The sequence below is a fragment of the Rhea americana genome, unplaced genomic scaffold, assembly GCF_003343005.1.
Source record: "Rhea americana isolate MKP2758 unplaced genomic scaffold, rheAme1 scaffold_139, whole genome shotgun sequence".
NCBI classification, from domain to species: Eukaryota; Metazoa; Chordata; class Aves; order Rheiformes; family Rheidae; genus Rhea; species Rhea americana.
This window is the reverse complement of record NW_028185472.1, coordinates 1,881,395-1,902,494: the sequence shown is the minus strand read 5'-3', so window position 1 is coordinate 1,902,494 and position 21,100 is coordinate 1,881,395. Positions and strand designations below refer to the sequence as shown.

The following is a 21,100-nucleotide window of genomic DNA, read 5'->3' as shown; positions in this document are numbered from 1 at the left end:
GGAGGAATGCCCCACCAGCAGCTTTGTATCACACCTGCTTTGGCAGTCAGCATGTTAACAGGAACACATCACATYGCACCGAAGAGGACAAGAGCCTAATTCATGTCTCCTTGTTTTTGCCCAAGACAGACTATTGAAACAGGCCTCTGGAGAGCAGCTTCACAGCTTCTGCATCTGAGCTTAAGTCTGAGCAGGACTAAAGATCACCGCTGCCTCTGCCAGGACCTGACTGATGAGCTCCACCAGCAGAGCCAGACTGCAGCATCACGGCCAGCCAGGTTGCTTTTCCACTGCCATCGCTGCTCACAGAGCACATCTCTCTGAACTCTCCAGCTATGGGAAGAAACTCTGCACCCGTTGCCCAACTCTCAGTGCATCATCTGGCTAAGGAGGTTAATGAAGAAACAAGCATTAGATAGAAGTGTACAGCTATGAGTGATCAGCAATGAAATACAGAGAAAAGCCTCAAAGTGGTCACTTAAAACTCCCAGGCAGCTAGCAAGGCAGCTAAAAGCCACAGCTTCCTGAGACTTAAATAGAAAAACAAACAAAAACTAAAAACAATACATTTATTTTACAAAAAGCAGCCACAACTGTCAAATAGTTTTTAAAAGCATCACGGAGACACTGGGGAGAGAGCAGAATGCTAGTTACAGCCTTCACTTCCGTATTTACATGGGCCTTTGGTACTGATAGAAATTGGGACAGGCTGGCACAGACCCCTGCACACTGATTGCAAAGATGTCAGGATTACTGTCTGAGCTCAGAGCTGGCAAAGGCCCCTAGGCAGCCCCGCTCAGCCCTGGCAAGCACATCGGTGTTTCTTGTGCAGATTACTCACTAGCAACCAAAGCAGAGCACAAGTGAGAAGAGACAATAGGCCTGTCACAAGCAGCCACTCTGAAAGGACACATGGTGTAAGCACACAGAGTGACCTTTTGTTCCTGATAGACAATTACTGGTTTGCTGTGGCAGAATAACAAAGAATTTCACACCGGATTTTCATCTGTGGATTTTCATCTGTAGCTTCGGGCTGAGGGAAAAAGACAAAGGGAGACCTCTTTGGCATGGAGAATAACAGAAGTAAAGCTAAAATGGACTGCCACACACCAGGAGTGGAAAAAAGCACCAGTAAATCACTCACAGTGTGCTCTTTGGGAGCAAGTCCCTCTACTTTTTATTCTCAACTGTTGGTCCTATTCTGATTTTGACAAGAAATATTAGACTTCCAAGGTGGTGGTAGAAGTGTCAGGATTGCTCATGGTTCRTATTTCTGCTCCTCTCTCCTAACGAAAGAGAGGAAATAGGACAGTCAGGTGAATGAGGATTCACAAAGCTGAAGGAGCTGATGCAAGGTACTGAAGTGTCCTTTCTGTTACTGTGAAAGCACAGTCACCGATTATTATTTYGGTCACTGCACTCACTACTGCAGACTGGATACTTGAAGGACTACTGCCACACTTCAAACTGAGGGAGGAAGGGGAATAGAAATCCTCAGGCTGGTCAAAAAATTTTGATGTAGGTCAGTGAGCGGGCTGCTCAGAAAGTAACACAGGGAGGGACACAAAAAAGTAGCAGTTTATCAAAACTACGCGACTTTTTGTGAAAGTAAAAATAAAACAAATTTTTGCAAGTAAACAAAATATGAACTAGATTTTTTTATTTTGACAAGCCAGTGAAAAAGTGCATTTATTTGGTTTCAACCTAGTGTGATTAAAAGCCACTTTTCTTACAGGCCTCTCATATTTTCCTTTTTCTTCTCATTTTCCAAAAGAGAGTAAGGGATTAGGGGGAGCCGAGGAGGAAGAGAAAAAAGCCACATGGTTTTGTTTTGAATAACTTCAAAAATACATTCCTACCTCTAATACAAGTATTATTAGTATTACTTTGTAGTCTTGAACTGTGAAGCAGTAAGGACATTCTTTGAGTGGATGAAAGCAAATACTCTGTAATAGACCTGTCACCTAGGACAAGGATAGCACTGGYGTTAAAAGCTGAAGGCCTTAGTGGTATTTGCTTTAGGATAAGCGAAGAAGGTTAGTGACAGGGTGAGAGGAAATGACCACAAACTGAAACACAGGCAATTTCATCTGAACACAAGAAAACACTTTTTAACTGTGAGAGTGGTTGAACACAGGAACAGGTTGTTCACAGAGGTTGTAGAGTCTCCATCCTTGAAGATGCTCAAAAGCTGACCAGACAGTGCCGGGCAACCTGCTCTGACTGACCTTGGCTGAGCAGGGGGTTGGACCAGATGATCTCCAGAGGTCCCTTCCAACCCCAGTTATTCTGAGAGTCTGTGGTGCAAAACACAACCAAGACGTTTCCCTCCATCCCAGCCTTGTTCAGGAGAAAGCAAGGGGGAATCCCTCCCCACCCAAACAAAACAACCAAGCGAAACTTACCACTCTTAGCAAATTCCGACGCTCTTTGAAGGTGGCACAGCAACCAAGGATGCCAGTAACCATGACAACTACTCCTGCCACAACTAGAATATAGGCGGTTGCCGAATATGTACTGGAGGAGAGCAGGCTGATGTAGTCACTCTTCTCAGCTAGGGTCCAGATGCCCACTGCCATCACAGCCCCGCCAGCCAGCTGCGTAGAGAGGGAGACAAGCAAATGAGGGGCTTCTGATGTGGCAGTTTCCTCATGTTCAGCAGGACGGGGATACCAGCATGTGCCTCTGCTCTGCAACCTGAACCAAAGCTGATTCAGACCAAAGGAAAGACTTCTGGAGGCCTTGCAGGGCCTGAGAGCAGGTCCCAGTGCACTGAGAGGAGCAGGGCTTCAAGGAGGCCACTTTTGTACCCCAGGCAGCAGGAGGTGCAAGCTAGCTGGAGTATTTGCGTGTACATAGCAATTTGTACCTGGACTTGAGCCTTTCCAAATATAGTCACACTCTTATCTGGGCAAATATGAAAAGATGCCAAATTTACTGAAGTGCTACCTAGCAGCAGAGGGTGAAAAAACAACTTTACATCAGCAAGCTTTCCACTGCTTGTCAAGGAGCAATACTGACCACTACTAAATGACAACTATGCCCAGTGTATCCTTCATAGACTATACATCTGGGGAGAAAGCAGTCAAGGAACTAGAAAACCAGGCTGGTTAAACATTGACCCTTGCAGTGAGTGAATATGGAGGAACCAACTAGATTTCTACCAGTTCCCTTGTGTCTTCACAAAGCTTGTATTTTTGAAGGACYTTATCCAACCTCTACTGAGCTCCAGGCAGTTCTCTGTAAAAGTCCAGCCTGGATGCTCCAATGTTCTGTTTGTGGCAGCAAAGAGAAAAATGATCTTTTGGCATGAGTAAGTTTCAGGTAGAAAGCATCACTCTAGAAAGCTCTAGTTTGGAACCAGCCACAGGGAACGGATTTTTATCTTTATTCTAGCTGCTAGGACTCCCCATGCTGTTTTGAGAGGAGTAACAAGGAAAGTGGGGTCCTCAGGCCTCCTGAAGATGCTAGCCATGTGAAAAAACAAAGCAGAAAGACAGCAATCTTTCAGGTTCCCTGTTATGTTCTATATTTCGTACCAAAGCTTATAAACAGCCAGAGGCCACAGTGTTAAGCCACAGCTTTTGTGACTTGCACTGGCTCATAGGATGAAATCTGGGTCTCACCAATGTCAGGGCATTTGGCCAATTACTTCATTAGGGGCAAGATTTCTGTCCTTGCCATCAAAACTGCAGTGTTACCTATGTGCCCCTGAAAAAGGCTGCAGCTCCTTACCCAGAAAAAGAAGTTGAAGATGAAAAGCAGGTATTTGAGACAGATGGTCCCACATGTTTCCTTCTTTTCAGTATACTCACGCATCTTTCTGGCTTATCAAGTTCCTGGAAAGAAAAAAAAAAGTTTTAGAAGCCAGTCGTCCTCACATCCCTTCTCCCAAAAGGGCAGTGTTACTACTCTCCTCTTGCAAGAGTGCACACCTTCAAGCTTTTGCTGAAGTAACGCACAGAGCAAGCCATTAAAGTGACTTCAGGGATGCTAGACAGTGCTTATATAAAGAGCTCTTGTATCCATTTGAGTGACCTGCACAGCATGAGACCTCACACAGTGTCAGAGAGAGGCAGATGGTACCAGTATGTGGTCTTACTATACTGCCTTCATCCTCCTTCTCTCTTTTCATCCCACTGTCATCTCTGGAGACTCATTTTCCATTAGAAATGCTCATGGTGGCTGGATCATCCCTATCCTCGTGTGAACACAGCAATTACTGCAGCCCCTGGCTGGAGATTTAGCAATTGTGATCATCAGTACTGTGAGCAAACTTCAGTGTAGCCCATGCTCACTTCCTCTGATGTAAATTGAAATACATGAAATCCCAGACCTGTTCCTGGTTGCACTATAGAACCAGATCAAAAACAACAATTTTGTTTTCAGTGTTGAGGGAASTTTGGTGCCCACAGAAACAAAGCGAACAGCCTTCTCCAAGTGTGATTTCACTCAAAAGATTTGCATCATCCCAAGTTTTCCTAGAATTCTCTCCTATATCCTGAACAAGCGCCTTCAGCAGGAGCTGTTACTCAGACTGAACTGTGGCCACCCTACCCTTATCAYGCCCACTCTAACCATAGGACCCACCATCAGGTATCAGATCAGAGTTCCAGAAAATCTCAGTACCTGGCTCCTGCCTGCAGCCCATATCTGCTGCTTCTRAAGGAGATGACAGAAACTCTCTCCTTGGCATTTATAGAATAATCTGGCTCCAGCAAACTTTCCTCCTTCRTTGGCATTAGTTACAATTGCCTTCAACAGATCCTTCAGTAAGTTCTAGGTATTTTTAATTCTTACAGCTGTAACTGGGAACGTACTCATTATCCATCCAAATGATCTATCCCTTTTGAATCCCAGCAATATGGTGATTAATTCTGTTCTTCACACTGTCTACTTATTTTTTATGGCAATTCTCACCAGCCAGCTCTGTTTCCTAGGGCAGTTGTCCCATCTACTAGGAGGAAGAAACACATAACAACCATTGGCTTCAAATGATCTGACAGCATAAAAAATAAATAAATCAAATCACTGCAAATACATAAGCAGCTGGAAATGTGTTATGGATCAATCCCAGAGCAGTGTTTGAGATCTGCTACACTCTTCAGCTGGTTTCTCAGAAATGGGTCTGCAGCAAGTGCAGATTCATGTAATGTCACAGACTCCTTGTTATGCCAGAAGAAGTTCTGAACTTCTCACAAAAATTTCAYGACTGCCTGACAGGACAGATAGCCAAAAGGCACTGCCGAGAGTATCACTGTCAGCGTCAGCTGTTTGTGGCAGTCTGCAGAAACAACCTTTTGGTTTCTGTGAGCTGCTTCAATTCAGAAACATCTGCTTTATCTCTGCCAGTCAGTGGGGAATGATGCACTTGTCTTCTCTCTTCTGAACATCTTGTGTCCACATCAGAGCAAAAGGCTTTCTGGAAGCAAAGATTTCCCTGAAAGCAGGCAGGAGCCTCTCCTCRTTTCCAGAGGCACCAAGTTCATGCTTGCTTAGACTGAAATTCCTTCTCACAAGTAGTGCAAGGTTCCTCTGGAAAGCCACTGCTCCTGCAAGCCTGCCTTGTGAGATAGACACTAATCTACCTTGGAGATTTCCCTGCAAAACACCAGGTAGTAATAAAAGAGCTTCAGACTAGATCTCTACCTGAGAGCACTGAGTACACACCCAGGCTGTCACATCTAGWGGCTACCCGGTTGAGTCTGTCAGTTAGTATCATCTGTGTTTCTACATTTCTAACACCAGGCTTCAGAGCCTAGCCCGGGAACCGCAGCTGCCCAGTCAGCAGCACTTTTTATTTGCRGGCAGGTATTTCCTTTTCTATCACTACAGCCCACTCAAAACCCCAGCCAGGCTGGTGTTGTAGAAACTAATAAATAAGGCTAGCAAGGAATGTAAGACTGAGAACATGCTCATCCTAGCAGCAGTCCATCCATGCCTGTCCCCCTCACCCAGTTTCCCAGGACAACATTTTTCTCTAGAATAACATCCAACAGCACAGTTGGCAGCAGAAAGCCATTTCACTGGAGAAGGGAGCAGCTCTGAGATGGTGGCATATATCAAGGAGCATAACTTCTGATCTTCAGAAAATATCAGAAACACCAGCGACGCTCGGATTAATTACCATGTTGCAGCACAAAAGCCTGGGGCAGGGGGAAGGAATGGATGCTGGTGGCACTATATGCTCTGAACAGACTTGTAATTCTGAATGAGAAGATGCCTTGTGAATGTAATGTTGATRGAAGGTGACAGATTTACAGCTCCCAGAGGCTTCAATTAGCCACARAACAGGAAAAGCAGCAGCCAGGCAAGCTTCCACAGCTACACACATTTGCACGACCCAAGATAGGTACCTCAGCCCAGACCCAGATGCCTGCCCTCTGGGGACAGACTACAGGTTCTGCTATCCTTGGCATTTTGCCCACGCCTGCTAACATCAGGGCTGTGCACAGCAAACCTGCAGTGCACTTTCCTCTGAGACCGCTCTGCTTCATTTCACTGATCAGCCAGGGAACAGTACTGATGGTCTCTGTTCTTGGGCTGGATCTGACCCAGAGAGCTGGATGCAAACAGCWGTGTCACCTCACTGTATCACTCATCCAAGCAACCCCTCCTGCCTTCAAAGGATTCCATGATCTTCTTCTTCCTCTTAGAGTATATCATTAAAAAAAAAGTCACTAACAGTATTTCCAGGTACCACCAAACAGCAGGTGCTGGGCCCTACTGAGCAATGTTGATTGGCACCTCCTTCTGATCTGGGACCACAGATAGCCCGTACAAAACTGAATCTTGTTCTTGGCTGAGGGCAGGGCAGACACACAGCTGAGACTTTCCTTGGGCTAAGATTATAGAGTCTGAAATTTCCCTCAACATTTCAGATATTGCTCCACTAAGCAACACTTACAGGCTTTTCACGCAGCGCAGTTTTGCCATTGCAAGCAGAGGATCTATTTATTTCCAGACAGCTGGCAGCAAACAGCTGCAGGTTTATAAAGCATGGTGATTCATGCAGTAATGGTAGGCCATGAGTCAGTAGGCAATCATGGCAGTCTCCTGTTTGATCTGCCCTTCTTAGCCAGGAGCAGAACTGATGATACTGGGTGCCTCTGCACGCTTACTGACTCACCCAGAAAGCTATTCATGGAAGCACAGTTCTCTCCAGGCCCTCCCTTTGAAAGTAATGCTTTGCTTCTCCTTGCCTCGTACAGGGTGGCCTACCTCTCCCCATCACCCGCGAAGAATGGTTCAGGCAAAGCTGTAGGGAGATGTCTGCTCTTCAAGGAAAGTGAGTGAGGGCAGGAGACATCAGAGGTGTGCCTTTTGCAAAAAGCTTGGGCAGTGAAGAGGTGGAGGCCAGGGGGCACTAAGCACCAAACTTTCCACTAACAGCTGGGAGCAGGAGGCAGTGAGCCACAATCTGCCTCTCAGGTTCAGCCAGCTAATGATGACCTCTGGCTCTGAGTCTCTCAGCCTCCAAAAGCAGGAGGTCCTGGTCTGCACCTGAACACCTTGATGAGCATGAACCTCAGGGCCTCATCCAAAATCCACTAATGTGACCAGAGTTTCTTGGCTTCAGTCACTGTTATTTCAGACCCACATAAGTGATACAAAACATTCTTGAAACCGGATGAGAACAAGCAACATTAATTAGCACCCACAGTTGTATTCCATTTCAAAACACTGAGGGAAATGTTTATGCTGAATCACATAGATAACTATGAACAAGCTCTCCACTGGACAGAAAATGGTGAGCCATGCCACATGCATATATTTACAACTGCATAAGACATGAGCTTCATAATGAGAAATGTTTGCTAATTGAAAAAGTGGCTAAAAGACCAAAAGCACTGCCACAATGAAGCTCATTTGGTTTATTCAAATAGACAGTACTTTCATCAGCAAGCTAAATACAAAGAAAAGTAATCATGAGATGAAGGCAGTGAAAGCTAGTCACACAATGAAGAGATGTATCTTTATATATAACGTGCCAGAAGTTGGTAACAGATTCCTACTATGTCTACATACCATAATGTGAGAGACAAGAAGAGAAAGCAGCCTCAAAGAAACAAAACACACAAAGACTAGAGGGGAAAAAAGAAAGACAAAGACAAAATTAGTGTGAAGGAAATAGGGATGGAGAATAGTTTGAAGTTTAATTCAAGGAACTGGGAACTGAACAGCTTGAACTCAGTTCTCCACTCTGACACATACTTCCTGCATGGTTTTGGGCAAGTCATTTAACCTATCCCTTGCCCTTGTTCTTCCTCTACAATGCAGGACACTCATCTCTCTGAACTCAGTGATGCTGTAAAGATCTGCAGTGAGAACTGTTGCTGATAGAGGCATGACAGCTGTGAGGCRTGACAGGCTCCAAGTGACTTCGCTGCATTGGTAAAAGCCCTACAGCAATGCATTTTCACCACCTTAAAAGTGCTTTTGCCAATATACATTATCTTGGCCAAATAAGCAGTACAACCTCTTTTGTGGTTACTAGAATCTATACTTACACTAAGACTGTCTCGTAAAGCTATTGTGGCAAACATTTATAGGGTGTGCTGGCTCAAATACATTAAGGATTGTGAGATGCTTAAATACAATAGATATGAAGTATTAGAAAACAGAGTAATAGGGAAGCAACTACAAGAAGGAGAAGGAGCAAGAAAGGCTGACTCATCTATACAATCATGTCTAGAAAAAATTAAAAAAGAGAGAGAGAATTCTTCCTCTGTCTGAATGCAGGTCACAACCTCCCAGCTGGGTAATATGATATGGTGCATGACTGCTGGGCAAGGCAGAGATCAGCTTAAAATGTTAGCCATTCTAAGGCTCAGTTTTCAAGGGCTCTGGTTTTACCAAGGCTAAGGCCTCAGGACAAACTGGACAATAAGACTGCATTTGAAGTTGAGCATTTAAGCTCCAATTCCGGGTGCTGAGCACTTGTGAACACAGCACTGCACAAACAGCTGTTCTGTTTTGCTGAAGCACCTAGAATCTCAGTGGCAAGACTTGGTCTGGTATCCTACATCAGACTACTGTATTTTCACTTGCAGGCCCAAAGGCATATGCAGGCATGCATCTACATCCCAGCTCAGAAAGCACGTGGCATGCACATACACACACACTCCTGCTGGCTAGACATTTATTTAGTCATCACAGACTTTGCCTAGTACATTTGCCTCAACTTGCAGAGTAACAGGAGTTAATTAAACAGCAAAGAAAGCCAGGCCTGCAGGCCTTTTCTGCACAACATGCCCTGAAGCAGCATCTTAAGGTTGTTGAAGAAACAATGCCAAAACAAATGAAATAGTTCCCAGGCCATTAAAGGCAACACAAAGCAATGCTTAAAAATAATGAGTAATGGCAAGAAAATTGGTGTGCAACATGTCAGTGAGGTCTATTTCACAGGTAACTTTTATGAACTGGGGAGGGGGGAAACAGAACATCCTACATTTTATACAGCACTCATCCCCGTAACAACTAAATGACCAGCAGTGAGGGCTAAAGAACAGCCCTCTAGCCCATCTTTGCGAACACACACAAGAAAGACTTAGCACAGAACAGACCTTCTGGCTTTATTTATGCTGCTATGAAAGAGTAGCTCCCAAGCACTGTAAGTTCAGTATTACACACCCCTTGCCTATGTGTCTACCTCACGCACTGTGCACGCTGTTGGCCCGGAGGGCAAGGTTACCTGAAGTCTGTTTATGCTGCTGGCTAGCTGCATAGCAGATAACCCTAAAGCAGGTCTCAGCAAACAGAACAGACATGCTCTACTTGGTATGTGCAGTTCAGGTGTAGGCTGATAACCTGACATACTATCTGCAGCAAATTGACTGAAGACCTCATTCTCCAGGAAGGCTAACTCAAGCTGTTGGAGACATGATCTCACTGTCCAAGTTCTCTCTCTGAAAAATGAAAATATTACCACCACTGCTTCACTTACCCCACTGAAATATCTGCAGAAAAAGCATTAAGATGTTTATCAGCTTGCCAGCAGATCTCACATAGCCCAGAAAGCAGCTACAAGCCATTAAATAAAGCTTCCCAAGAGAAGAACTCTAAAGCTTGTAGAAGTGCTGTGCTTTACACAATTCTTAAGTACCACTATCCACCTCAAACAGATAGCCAAGATAGGTCAGCAAATCGGGTACTGACCTTTCACCACCAAAACAACTCAGAACACCAGTGCAAATCTTCCGTTTCCTACAAAGGCTTTTTCTTCCCGTTCTTTTCTCGCTGGCTTTTGTCCTCTCTTGGGTTCAAGAAAGCAGACAGCTGAAAAAGAGAGGAAAAGAGAGACAGCGAATCACAAAATATGTCAAGTTTTCTTCTGGGAATCAGAATGTGGTAACATATTTTGCCATCAAGCCCTCCTTTTAATGAAGAGCACGTAACTTCAGAATGTATTTGAATACACCTCATGAGCACATTTGAATAAACTGGGAAGTGTGCATGGAATAATAGGGGAAACCTAGACTGCAGCAATGGGAAATGTGAAGATCTTCTAATGGTAGGAAACTGCCAGAATAGGACATGTATAGGAATATAGGACAATAGGAATTACATGTCTGCAATGTCCTGTAAATATTGCTATTGTTTCTGTCAAGGCCATATATGTGCCACGGTGACAGTCCATTTTGGCAACAATAGAGGAGTCCAAAAGGATCTGGAAGTAACTCTATGAAAAAGTTCATGAAGAAAACCCTCCTGTGCAATGTGATGTCCTAGCTGGTGACAATGCTTCAAAGTGACCACTGCCCCTAGCCCTGCCATGGGAGGCATTTCAGGACAGCCTAAGAGGAGCAAAAGAAGAGGGCATGTAGGGTCAGAACTCACTGCATACAGCCATCCTCTGCTCCCAGGGCTGAGGAGTCTCGAGAAATGGAGCACGAGCCAAAACATAAAGAGAAAAAGGAAGCTTGGAAGTTGCTGTTTTCTTCAGCCTCCATCCCTGCTGAAGCACAACCAAGACAAGTCCTAAGCATCATGGCAGGCTCTGCTCCATCACAGGATTTTGGGAAGCTCCCTGGAAGGTAACTACAATATTCCTGAATCACAGAGCTGGATCAAATGGGAGAGTCTCCACTCCTCACCAAAGTAACCTCCTGGCAGACTGGGTCATCAGAAAATAGTTCTCCCAAACTCCTCTGCCACTGCCAATCCTCCTAGAGCGGGGSCTCGACCTCTCATCTCAGCGCCTCCTTTAGAAAGGATCAGCAACAAGCTAGAGGAAGGACCTGTTAAATGTAGCGGGAGTAATTTCTCTGCAACCTCACTGCATTTCTGTGGAGGCAGCTAGGCTGTACATGGCTGTCACAGTGAGAAATGGCCTCCAGCATCCTCTCTGCCCCCTGAAGCAAGAGGCTAGGCACAGCTGAAAAAACAGGCCTGCTTTTGTAAGGCAAAGGTCTTTGTTTTTTCTACATACGTTTGTACCACCATATCCTCAGCCATCTCAACCTCATACTACAGCAGGCAGATTTGATTCTCCATGGAAGTGTCTCCATTGGCATCAATGGCAGTAGGATGGAAAGAAGAGAAGAGAATATCAGTTCTTCTTAACCAATTTGTCTGTTTGGATACTGAGTTACTGATGCTTAGATCTACACCCTGACACTTACTTATTTCACAGCCCAAGGCTTAAGATCTCTTATCTATTGCCCTTACCAGGATATGGAAGCAGTAATGCTTCCTGACTTGCCTGGTGGGAGAGCAGAGTGTTTTCAAACCACCTGGGAAGAGTAGAAGTTTACTTCTTATTATCAGATGAAATTTAACACAGTTAATAATCATTTTAACATTCTATTAACTTCAAGGAGAGTTTCCTGCAGGCCTCGTTCAGGCACAGTATAAGCAATACATCTTCATTTATAATCAGCATAGATTACCCCTGCTAGCATTCTTGAAGAAAAGGAATGCTCTGGTAAGTGCTAGAAACTTGTTAACTCACATTACTATGTAGTCTCTGAAACCATAGAAGAATCTCTTTAGAGAAACAGTGAAAATCGCAGCTCTTGAGACATTCAGAAATAGGCTAAGTACTGGAATTATAAACTAAACTAAAAGATCTGTCACACACTGTGCTGGACAATAGGTTGTTTAAATGAATGGAGACTTTTCTATATCTATGATCTGTTTCAGGAACCACTTTAAAATAATATTTGACAAACAAAACAGACAATATTAAAAAAACATCTCTGTAGTGGCAGGTGTTACTGTGCAGACACTCAGTGCCTTGCCTGGATAAGACTGAACAGCTCACAACCCTTTCCTTTTTTCCTTCTCTTCTGAAAGAGAAAGCTGCTCAGAGGCTCATGATCTGCCTTCAAGCTTTGCTCAGCAGCTGAGTATTTACACAGAGATACTCCCTCACCAAAGCTTTTGCCTGGCTGCCTGTACTTCCAGCAGCTCTCCCTTCTTTCAGTAGCCCAGAGACCACTTTGGAGGCACAAGTGGAGAGGAGGAAAGGCACAGCCACCTGCAAAGCAAGCAATAACTCCGAAGTATCCTCAGTCCCGAGGCTGAGCACAAACTCTCCCTGAGCAACCCTTGTGCCCTACCATTTATAGGTCTGCTTCATGCAGCTCCCACACTTCTGCCCATTTAGAACAGAAAGTCAGCCCAGGATAGAAAGCTGAATGTTTTGTTTTCTATTTCAGCATGCCAGAACATGCTGGAAAGTCAAAGTACTTATGCCTCTAGTGCCAGKGAAAAAGCAAAACATGAGCCAGACATCTAGTGAGGCAATGAAGCTTCTTCTCAGGATTTTTTTTTTCCATTTATAGTTTGTTTAGGGTAAACATGCAGAACAGATTTGGGTCTAGAACCCTGCTCCCTAAACCTTTACACGGAAACTAAACATATTTTGTACTTATAAAGGAGATTCTATAAACCACAGCTCGGAAACAGCATCCTGCTTTCACCTCCCCCTGCACATTGTCTAAACTGATTACACACTCCTCAGGGTGGGGAGCAATTTTCCGTGACTGTTTATATGGTGCCTAGAATGAAATAATCTTGTTTCAAGCCTTCTAGGGGCTGCTGAGAATCAAACAATTTCTGGCCACATCATTTGTTTTAACCAAGCCTATGCACAACAGTTCCTAGGTAGCCGAAGATAGCTTAGAAAGCCAAGTACATTCAATAAGAAATAAAATCTCTTGGTCATCTCTGAGGGGACCCCACTTGGCTCCACCTCTCCACAAGGAGGTCTTTCTGAAGAACTTAAAAGGGTAAGTGAGATCATGTCTTGGGAATCTAGGAGGATCTCACCTTAGCACCTTCTGGGCCTGGGCGTCACCTCTACAGATGAGTCAAAGACCTGCTCCTAGAAAAARCCTGTCATCCTCCTGAGTGTGAGGGGCCACACTTGCAAAATCACCTATTTATTCTATCATGRCTCTAGATGATATATTTTGAATATACTTCTCAAGAGAGACATAGGCCCTTAACTCCTACTAGTTATAATGAGAGCCAGGAATCCAAAGAGGAATTATGTGCCTAATACACCCGAGTAGCCACCTTCTTCAGCACAAGAGCTGTCTCAGGATAAGAGCACTCAGCTGTTCCCCTCATTTTTCTGAGATGATTTACTCCTCAGGGGAAGGAGTTACTGAAACACAAATAACAATGAGATTAATTTTAAACTCAGCAAAGATCTGTATGCTCATCACCACACACATTCCTGTGTAGTAAGTATTTTATGATGGGGTTATTCAAACCTGGGAGAGGTGATGAAACCTGATTTCAGGATCCTTGAGGATAAAAAAGAGCAAGAAAATATGCCCAGGAGTGTGTGTTTGCTTGCTTTATAGTGAAACAGTTCTGGAGCACAAAAACACTYGATAAGGCTTTCTGGTCCTAACAAAACACATAGAGACAGCCACATTCTCAAATTATGAAGCCACAGGCCACTGCTCCCAGAATTTGATAATCTGAAAAGCAACAGGCCCCTTCAAACACACAGGCCCTGGTTAAAACCATAAGGCRGGCAAGAGACAGGCACTCAGTGCTTGATTAATGGGAACTCCTTCTGTGTCGAACAACATCATCTTGTATTTAATAAAGCCCCCTTTATCCCAAGGGATCCCAAAGTACTTTACACTATTTATATACAGGAACCACTTCACTGGCCTTTTTAACTGAAAAGAGGAACAATAACAGTCTTTTTACTCTCTCATTAGAAGTGCCAGAAATCAGTGCCTGGTGTATGTTTGCAGAAAGCTCACAGCAATGAGAGTTTGACTAGGAACAGCAGTTCAGATAGGTCAGGCTTAGCTAACAGGCAAGAGAAACTCTGTGTTCACTACAGCCTGCTRTTGGTGCTTTTAATTCTGTTTTCTATCTCTGTTCATAGCCACCAGGTTTTTCTTTTAAAGTAGGGCTTTGTCTGCACTGGTGAATTGATCAGTAGCATTAAACCAAATTTCTAAACAAAAGAACAAAAGAGTTCGTGCAGAATCAGCTTTCCTCCTGATCCCTTTGTGTTAATTACCCTGTCCTTTCCAGCTCAGCTCCCAGAAGAGAAGCAACTGGATCCTCTCTGTTTTCAGGGAATATTTGCAAAATCTCCCTCCCTCTGTAGCCATGCCAGTATTAGACTATGCCAATAATAACWAGCCCATCTGTAATAATCCTCCCAGCCATGCTGAAGACCAGTCAGGGAATTCTGTGCACGAACTCAAAGTGGTCTCCAAATACCACAGGGACTGTAACTATTTTATCACTCTTTATGGATAACCATTTTGTGCACAGTGTTTAAGCTCAGTGCAAAGACTAACCTCCAGACATTTATCGTGTAGTTAGTATATCATTGCTAACCATTTGGCTGCAGAGTCTCTTTGCAAAGGTGCTTTTAGTTTCGTTCCCTACAAATCTCAACATTGTCCCAGCTGATTAGTCAAAGGCCAATAGATTTTCCACCTACCCACAATATTGGGTGCGTACCCACTGCACRCCATCATTTTCATCTCACTTACTTCACAAACAGATCATTGGACTTTAAATCCCRTCATCAAAATATATTCAGTTTTTCAAACACAAAGCAGCTGGTGTCATCATAGGGTACACTTCTAGCCTCTRTGACACAATGTCCTATATAACCTCACAGCCTCCAAGGCCGTTTAACTCCTCAAAGCAAACCTGCAAAGAGATAAGGTCTCAGTATTTCCATGTTACATGTAGGAGCACATAGAGATTGAATGAKGTTGAGTCAGATAAAACACTGGCTGCAGAGAGAAGGCTTGGGTGCAGTTTCCTCACATTTCAAGATTTATGCTCCATCTGCTGAACCATTCTGTCCTCTGGAAAACCACAACAGTGAGCAAAGCTGTACAACACAAAATCTTCAAGCTACTTATTAGCACTTCCATGCCTGCACCTGAGACACCTGACTGCAGACAGCACAGCAGTAAACAAAGAAGTGCACAGAAAGCTGGCACCAGCTTTTTCTTTTATGTAAAGTTTGTTCTGCTTCAATCAGGCTGTTCCTGTTCACTTTTTCTGCAGTGGAAACAGGTAAAKTGAAAGTTTCTGTACTCGCAGCACAGATCTCTCCCAGGAAGCCAGTCTCAGTTTCAGTTCCATAAAGACTATATTTTAAAAGCAGCTGAGAAGGGATTTGACAGCAGAAACTAAGGTGACAGTTTCATCACTTCAGATATGTTGTTGATTATCTCAGTACTGGTGCCAGCTAYGCCAGAGACGACCTCAGAGCACATCAGCAACAGATTTATTATCTGCAGTACTGGTAATGGGGCAACACATTCTGCAACACGCCAGTGCACTGACAGAAAAGAAAAGAGATTATGCAGCCACAGAACAGTGCTACAACAAGTCTTACCTTAATTTGGCAGACTAGAGAGCTGTCAGTGATGTCCCCTTATAAGAGCTTCYCTCCTACTGAGGACAGCCACCTCAGGTGGGAAGACTCTCATGTCTGCAACCAACCATTTCCCTACAAAGGGCTTCAGCAAGGGCCACGAAGTCTCTTCTGCCCATCATCCTTATACTACCCCAATGTCCATGTCTCCAAGCAGACTGCTTTTTGAGCAACTATTAAACGTTTAGAGAAGTCATCTTCCTTTCCAGAGCTAAAAACACTTTACTAGAAGCAGATCAAATATCCAACATGGCCAAGGACAAATTAAATGACATTTCATTTCCTGGAGCTGTACGTCCAGTCCATAGGAGCGCTCTCTGCTGTTGCTACAGGAGCAGTGCTGAAAACAATGCCCAATCAAGGCTGCGTGAGGCTGCCCTGAAAACAACCACTCTTCCAGTAAAACTTAAACAACCCCCAGCCAAAAACAAAGCATTCCTCCCCCTTCGCCTCTCTCTTGTGTAGCAGGTTTTAATGATTCCACCAAAACCATTTACGCAGCTGTTTTTAGAACAGCTGCAAACTTCGCAGCGAAGGGTCAGCATGTGAATAAATAACTGGAAGGCATGGGCTGTCCTCAAGGCAACTACTTGCTGGGCCAACACCAAGGCAGGGGGCAGGGAAAAAATAAGTTCCTGACCCCCGAGCACAGTCCAACAAGATGTAAACAAATCCCCCAGCCCCAAGACGCCAACCATGTCCCTGAAACACCTCCCTCTTCCTCTCCTTCCCAGTCTGCGTACARACCTGCTCGCAGCGGCACCAGGGCTGGGCTTGCTCAGGAGCTCTCCGAGCTGTACTGCTTCAAGTGTACAGGGGAAGAGCAGGTTACGCAGCTCTCCATAAAGGGAACAGAGCTATAACCAGTACTGAAGTGCTCCGGACTTTGGCCAGTCTGTCTGAGGGTATCATCATCATTTATAGCAGATAGGAATAAGCAACTGGAAAAGGGTTCCTCTAACAGATTCAAGCACAGACTGTGTTGGACTTTGAACTTAAMTGAAAAATCCTGCAAAAGATTTCTCCATCGTCAACACACCTTGGCTACAGCAGCTCCAAGTTCAGGTTACCCTTATTATATGAATATATACCCATATTATATGAATATATTTGATCTATTATATGAATTATATGAACATGCCTCATTACAGGAAAGCCATAAAGGAGTTAAAGCCAATCTTTTTATTACTTTTTTTCTTTCCCTCCTCCAGATCAATTTTTAAGTCAAGAGGGACCATACCATATCATCCGATCTCTTACAGCAACACAGGTCAAAGGATTTCACCCACTCAGTCCCTGTGGTGCATAGGGTTCCTTGCATGTGACTACTACATTTCTCAAGGTGATCAGCCGGTGGCCAGTCACAAACTGGTGATCAGCTTGTCATATCCTGAATGGCTCTGTGGAACCATGTGTCTTTATAGTGTTCTCTATTAAAAGCTTTACAATAAAAGATATGTGACAAGAAATTTTAAAAGTAGTCCCTTCATTCTACAACTCTGGAACTCTTGSATTAACTCAAATTCCAGGAAAACACAAGATTTCAAGAGATGAGCGTAAACACCTAGTTCATTCCCTCCAGAGACCCTCTGAACATTATTAGCACATGCTCCAGGTTCAGACTACTCTGAGTTCAACAAAAAACAGCAGAGCTTTTTCATCTGTGTGCAGAAGATAGGAACATGGCAAACTGCCAGTACCAGGCAGACTCATTATCTGCCTCTCAACACCCCTCATACCATTAGTGACCAAGGAGGGGAAAGGGAATTCACAGCACAGTTTGCCAGCAGGTTTTTTTTCAGTATTCAAGGGCTTACTGATGGTCTTAAAGACAAAAGCCAGAGAGAATCCAGGAAAAACATAGCTAAAAGCTTCTGAAAACCTAAGTACCTTGTCTTTGCTGTGCAAGAAAGACTTGAGTTTCAGTCAGTACTAATTGTCCACTCTGAAAATGAGGTCTCCCTAGGATATTCAGGAATACCCAGAAAATAAATGTCACTTCTTGCTTTTCAAGAATTTAGATAGAACTCTAAAATTCACACTGGAAGTAACCAGGACAATTCTGGCAAAAAGTATAATCCTTCTTTTACTGACCTCAAACTAATGAGCATTTCAGCACTGATAGTTTTGGTGCCCAAGTCTTGCCACTCAGAAAACTCCTCTCTTCAGTTGCATGCATGTGGAAAAGCAACATCTGGCTGGATAACCACTACTGTTGTGCACAGATGCAGGAAGAAAACATCATTTGGTCAGGACAACACAGAAAGAGAAGGCCTGGCTGGCCAGACATGATTTTTAAAGGTACAAACTTGCCCAGATATTGCTGATCTGCAGCCTTGGATTTGCCATTCATCTCCAACATTCTGATGCTTTTTCTTCACAGGGAAACAGCTTCCCACTTACACACTTGTAAGTACACTATTGCTTAAATTACTGTAGTTATATCAATAAAATTACCAATTTGGATAATCTCACTACTCTTATCTCACCAAGAGGGCTTCTTTTTTCTTTCTTTCTTTTTTCCTAAAAAATTGTTTAAAATCCTGATGAAGTAGCAAATTTAATTAAACTCCTTGTTTCGAAAACACGGCTGTTCCCACTTGGAGACGGATGTGGTTAGTCCAAAGTAAAGTTCGTGATACCAGTGAAAGCAGAGTTTTCCCCCCTGCAACCATGTCTGCCTTTCCCTCCCTTTGGGTTTCTTACAGCACAGCTGTGAGTCAGGGACCAGATTTCCTCAAAACCTGACCAGCAACCTGAGGGCAAATGGCCAGCGATGTTGACAATGAGGATTTTTCCTGGTGTAACTACAGTGGTTTAAATTCAGCTTACATTCTACAGGGAGGTGAGGCCTGGGGAGCAGACAACGAACAGAGCAGCCTTTCCATACGTTCTCCAGAAGCAGCCCATCTTTGAGGCTCTGCGCAGGGAGTGTGGTCTCGTTCCTACTGCAGCACAGGAGCTCAGCCACACAGCTTGTACTCTCTCCTGGCTCAGTAGGAGCGGTGGAACCGTGAACTGGGACTCAAATGTGCAGAAAGCAGCCTGATGCTTCCCCTTCCCCAAACACAGGAAAAAGGCCTGCTGATGCCAGGGAATTTGGCCCTTTGGAAATCCCCCAAGTTGACAAAGGAGACTGAAGACTACATAAGGCTCTGGCAAATTTCTTGCCTTATCTCATCTCTGGCAAAGCTCTCATCTAAACCAAGTCTCCCACCGAGTTGGGAGAGGTCTGCTCTACCGTCCATATAGCAAGGGGAGACCAGCACCTAAACACAACTTTCAGCTTCTTGGCAGTTGCTCCACTCCTTGGCAAGTTGTACTTCCACATACATTTGGACTCGGCCCTTCTACTCCACAACATGATTAATTGTTTCTGCAGCTCAAAGCCCAACACTTCCCCATACACACGCAGAGCTTATATTTAAGGAATAAATGGCCCAGCTGTTGAGAAGGGAGACTCCACCTAGGAAGGAAGTGGAGAATTTTAAAGGCTCTTCCTAAAGGCTACCTTACACACAGCATTAGGCTTGCACCTGAGATCAGGTCTTGCTCCAGACTGGGCTCTCTGAGGCAGTTTGCCACAYGCACGTCTGGGTACCCAGCTTCCACACTGCTCTGACTGCACATGCAAGCTCCCTGTGACGTCCTTGGGTACTCTGCGTGCAGCTTAGGGTGACCAAGAAGCAAAACAACAAATCCCCTCTGTTTCCAGGGCAATGAAGGGAGGATATGGGATATGAACTCCTCCCTTCTGGATTCCATCAAAGCTAATAAGAGACACTGACATTCACAAGCCATGACTCACTCCTGCCACATCCAGCACTCCAGAAGCACTGCTCACTAGCTGGCATGCCAGAAATGCAGGCATGGCTGGCATCTGCAGGCTGCCTCAGTAAGTGTATAAATTTGACTGAAAATGTCCTTCTCTCATATTTTCTCTAATCTAGCAGTGTGATCACAGAGGATCAGAGACTCTTCGAGAACAAACCATGCAGGCATCACTGCTGCTCTGGCACATTAGCAGGTCACAGGTCAGCGAGGCCCAAAATATGATACATTTCATACACAGCATAAATCCCTCCCCCAGAAATTCCTGTCTCCTGCCACACTCAATCACAGTTTTAAATAGATTTTTGTCAGTGAAAGATCCTAAGAGTCTGTTATTTGTACACCAGTTACATCTCTGAGAGACCAAATCACCAAGTTGCCAGGTGCAGTACGGAGCTGCAAATCTCAGCCCCAAGAGCTCAAAATTTAGATACGCAAGACAGAGCCAAGGCAGGCGTTACCAGTCTCCTTTTCCATAGAGAAGTGATACACTCTGGCAGAGCCAGAAGTTGAACCAAGACCTAGAGCCCCCAAAATATGTAACATCAAATCTTGTGGTCTGCCGCTCTACGCAGAGACACATCTCAAGGTTTAGAAAGGAGGCTAAATCCCCTCCTTAAACGTGAGCTTTCATTGAAAGTGGTGGGACAGTGATACCAATGACTGTTACATTATGGATTAGAAACCGAAGGCCTATAATCCTACTGACGGTATTGCTAAATTGCTAACGGATCAGAGACTACACTTTGCAAAGCGTTAGTGCCAAAAGCAAGCATGTGCATAATCTATCTGTGAGGTAGGCACTAAGAGCTGAAAGCCAGCAGAGAAATAGAAACACACCCTGCTTTGATATCACCAACACTCAGATAGATACGTGTAGGCATCTACCACCTTAACTCAGCAGAGTGCTGACTGCATCACAATACATCTAGTGGTTTGGCCCCCAAAAGCTTTTTTCCTTCTATCAAAAAAAAAATCTTTCTATCCTTCTGTCAAAAAATCTATTCGCAGGTGTCACCAGTAAATCTGTAAATGACCGACTTCCTCCTGCCTACAAGAAATGCTCCCATTCTCCCACATAAGGGCAGATATTTTCCAGAGCGAGGTATTAGACATATTTTCACCTCACCCATTTGTAAAGTACAGCCAGATCTTTCTCCTACAGCATCTTCAGAACGTGTTTGTTTCTTCTCAACCTGCCCCACTCCTATGTGAACAAAGACATATGCGAAACACACTGCAGATTTCAGCCCAATTCCACAGCTTTTTAGTAGTGTGAACCTTTCACTTTGCAGCAACAAACTCTATCTAAACACAGGCTCCTAGACTGAGCCTCACAGTTCTTTCTCCTGCCCCACCACCTCCCCATTGCTATGTTTATAATCA

At 44.3% G+C, this 21,100-nt stretch overlaps 2 protein-coding genes and 1 long non-coding RNA gene across 6 annotated transcripts in view; 1 reads left to right on the top strand and 2 right to left on the bottom strand.

Moving 5' to 3' along the window:
• The window catches only part of CD151 (CD151 molecule (Raph blood group)), a 40,631-nt gene that overhangs the window by 13,904 nt on the left and 5,627 nt on the right, over positions 1-21,100 (bottom strand). Inside the window, exons 1-3 of one of the 3 annotated variants that reach the window (XM_085298491.1) lie at positions 10,159-10,248; positions 3,736-3,839; positions 2,406-2,597 (exon numbers count right to left, since the gene is read on the bottom strand). In XM_085298491.1, the coding sequence (XP_085154617.1) occupies positions 2,406-2,597; positions 3,736-3,819 (276 nt within the window). In that variant the 5' untranslated portion in view covers positions 3,820-3,839; positions 10,159-10,248. Of the gene's footprint in view, positions 1-2,405; positions 2,598-3,735; positions 3,840-4,629; positions 4,947-10,158; positions 10,249-21,100 lie in introns of those variants that run through there. The other 2 variants (XM_085298493.1, XM_085298494.1) reach the window with 2 other exon arrangements.
• The window catches only part of CRACR2B (calcium release activated channel regulator 2B), a 62,059-nt gene continuing 51,160 nt past the window's right edge, over positions 10,202-21,100 (bottom strand). For both annotated transcript variants that reach the window (XM_085298490.1, XM_085298488.1), the window contains exon 19: positions 10,202-10,278. The gene's annotated coding sequence lies outside the window, so the exon portion shown is untranslated. The remainder of the gene's footprint in view (positions 10,279-21,100) is intronic.
• On the top strand, positions 16,657-17,352 carry LOC146599564 (uncharacterized). The gene is made up of 2 exons (XR_014894996.1): positions 16,657-16,948; positions 17,095-17,352. It is a non-coding gene; the product is annotated as an uncharacterized LOC146599564 (long non-coding RNA).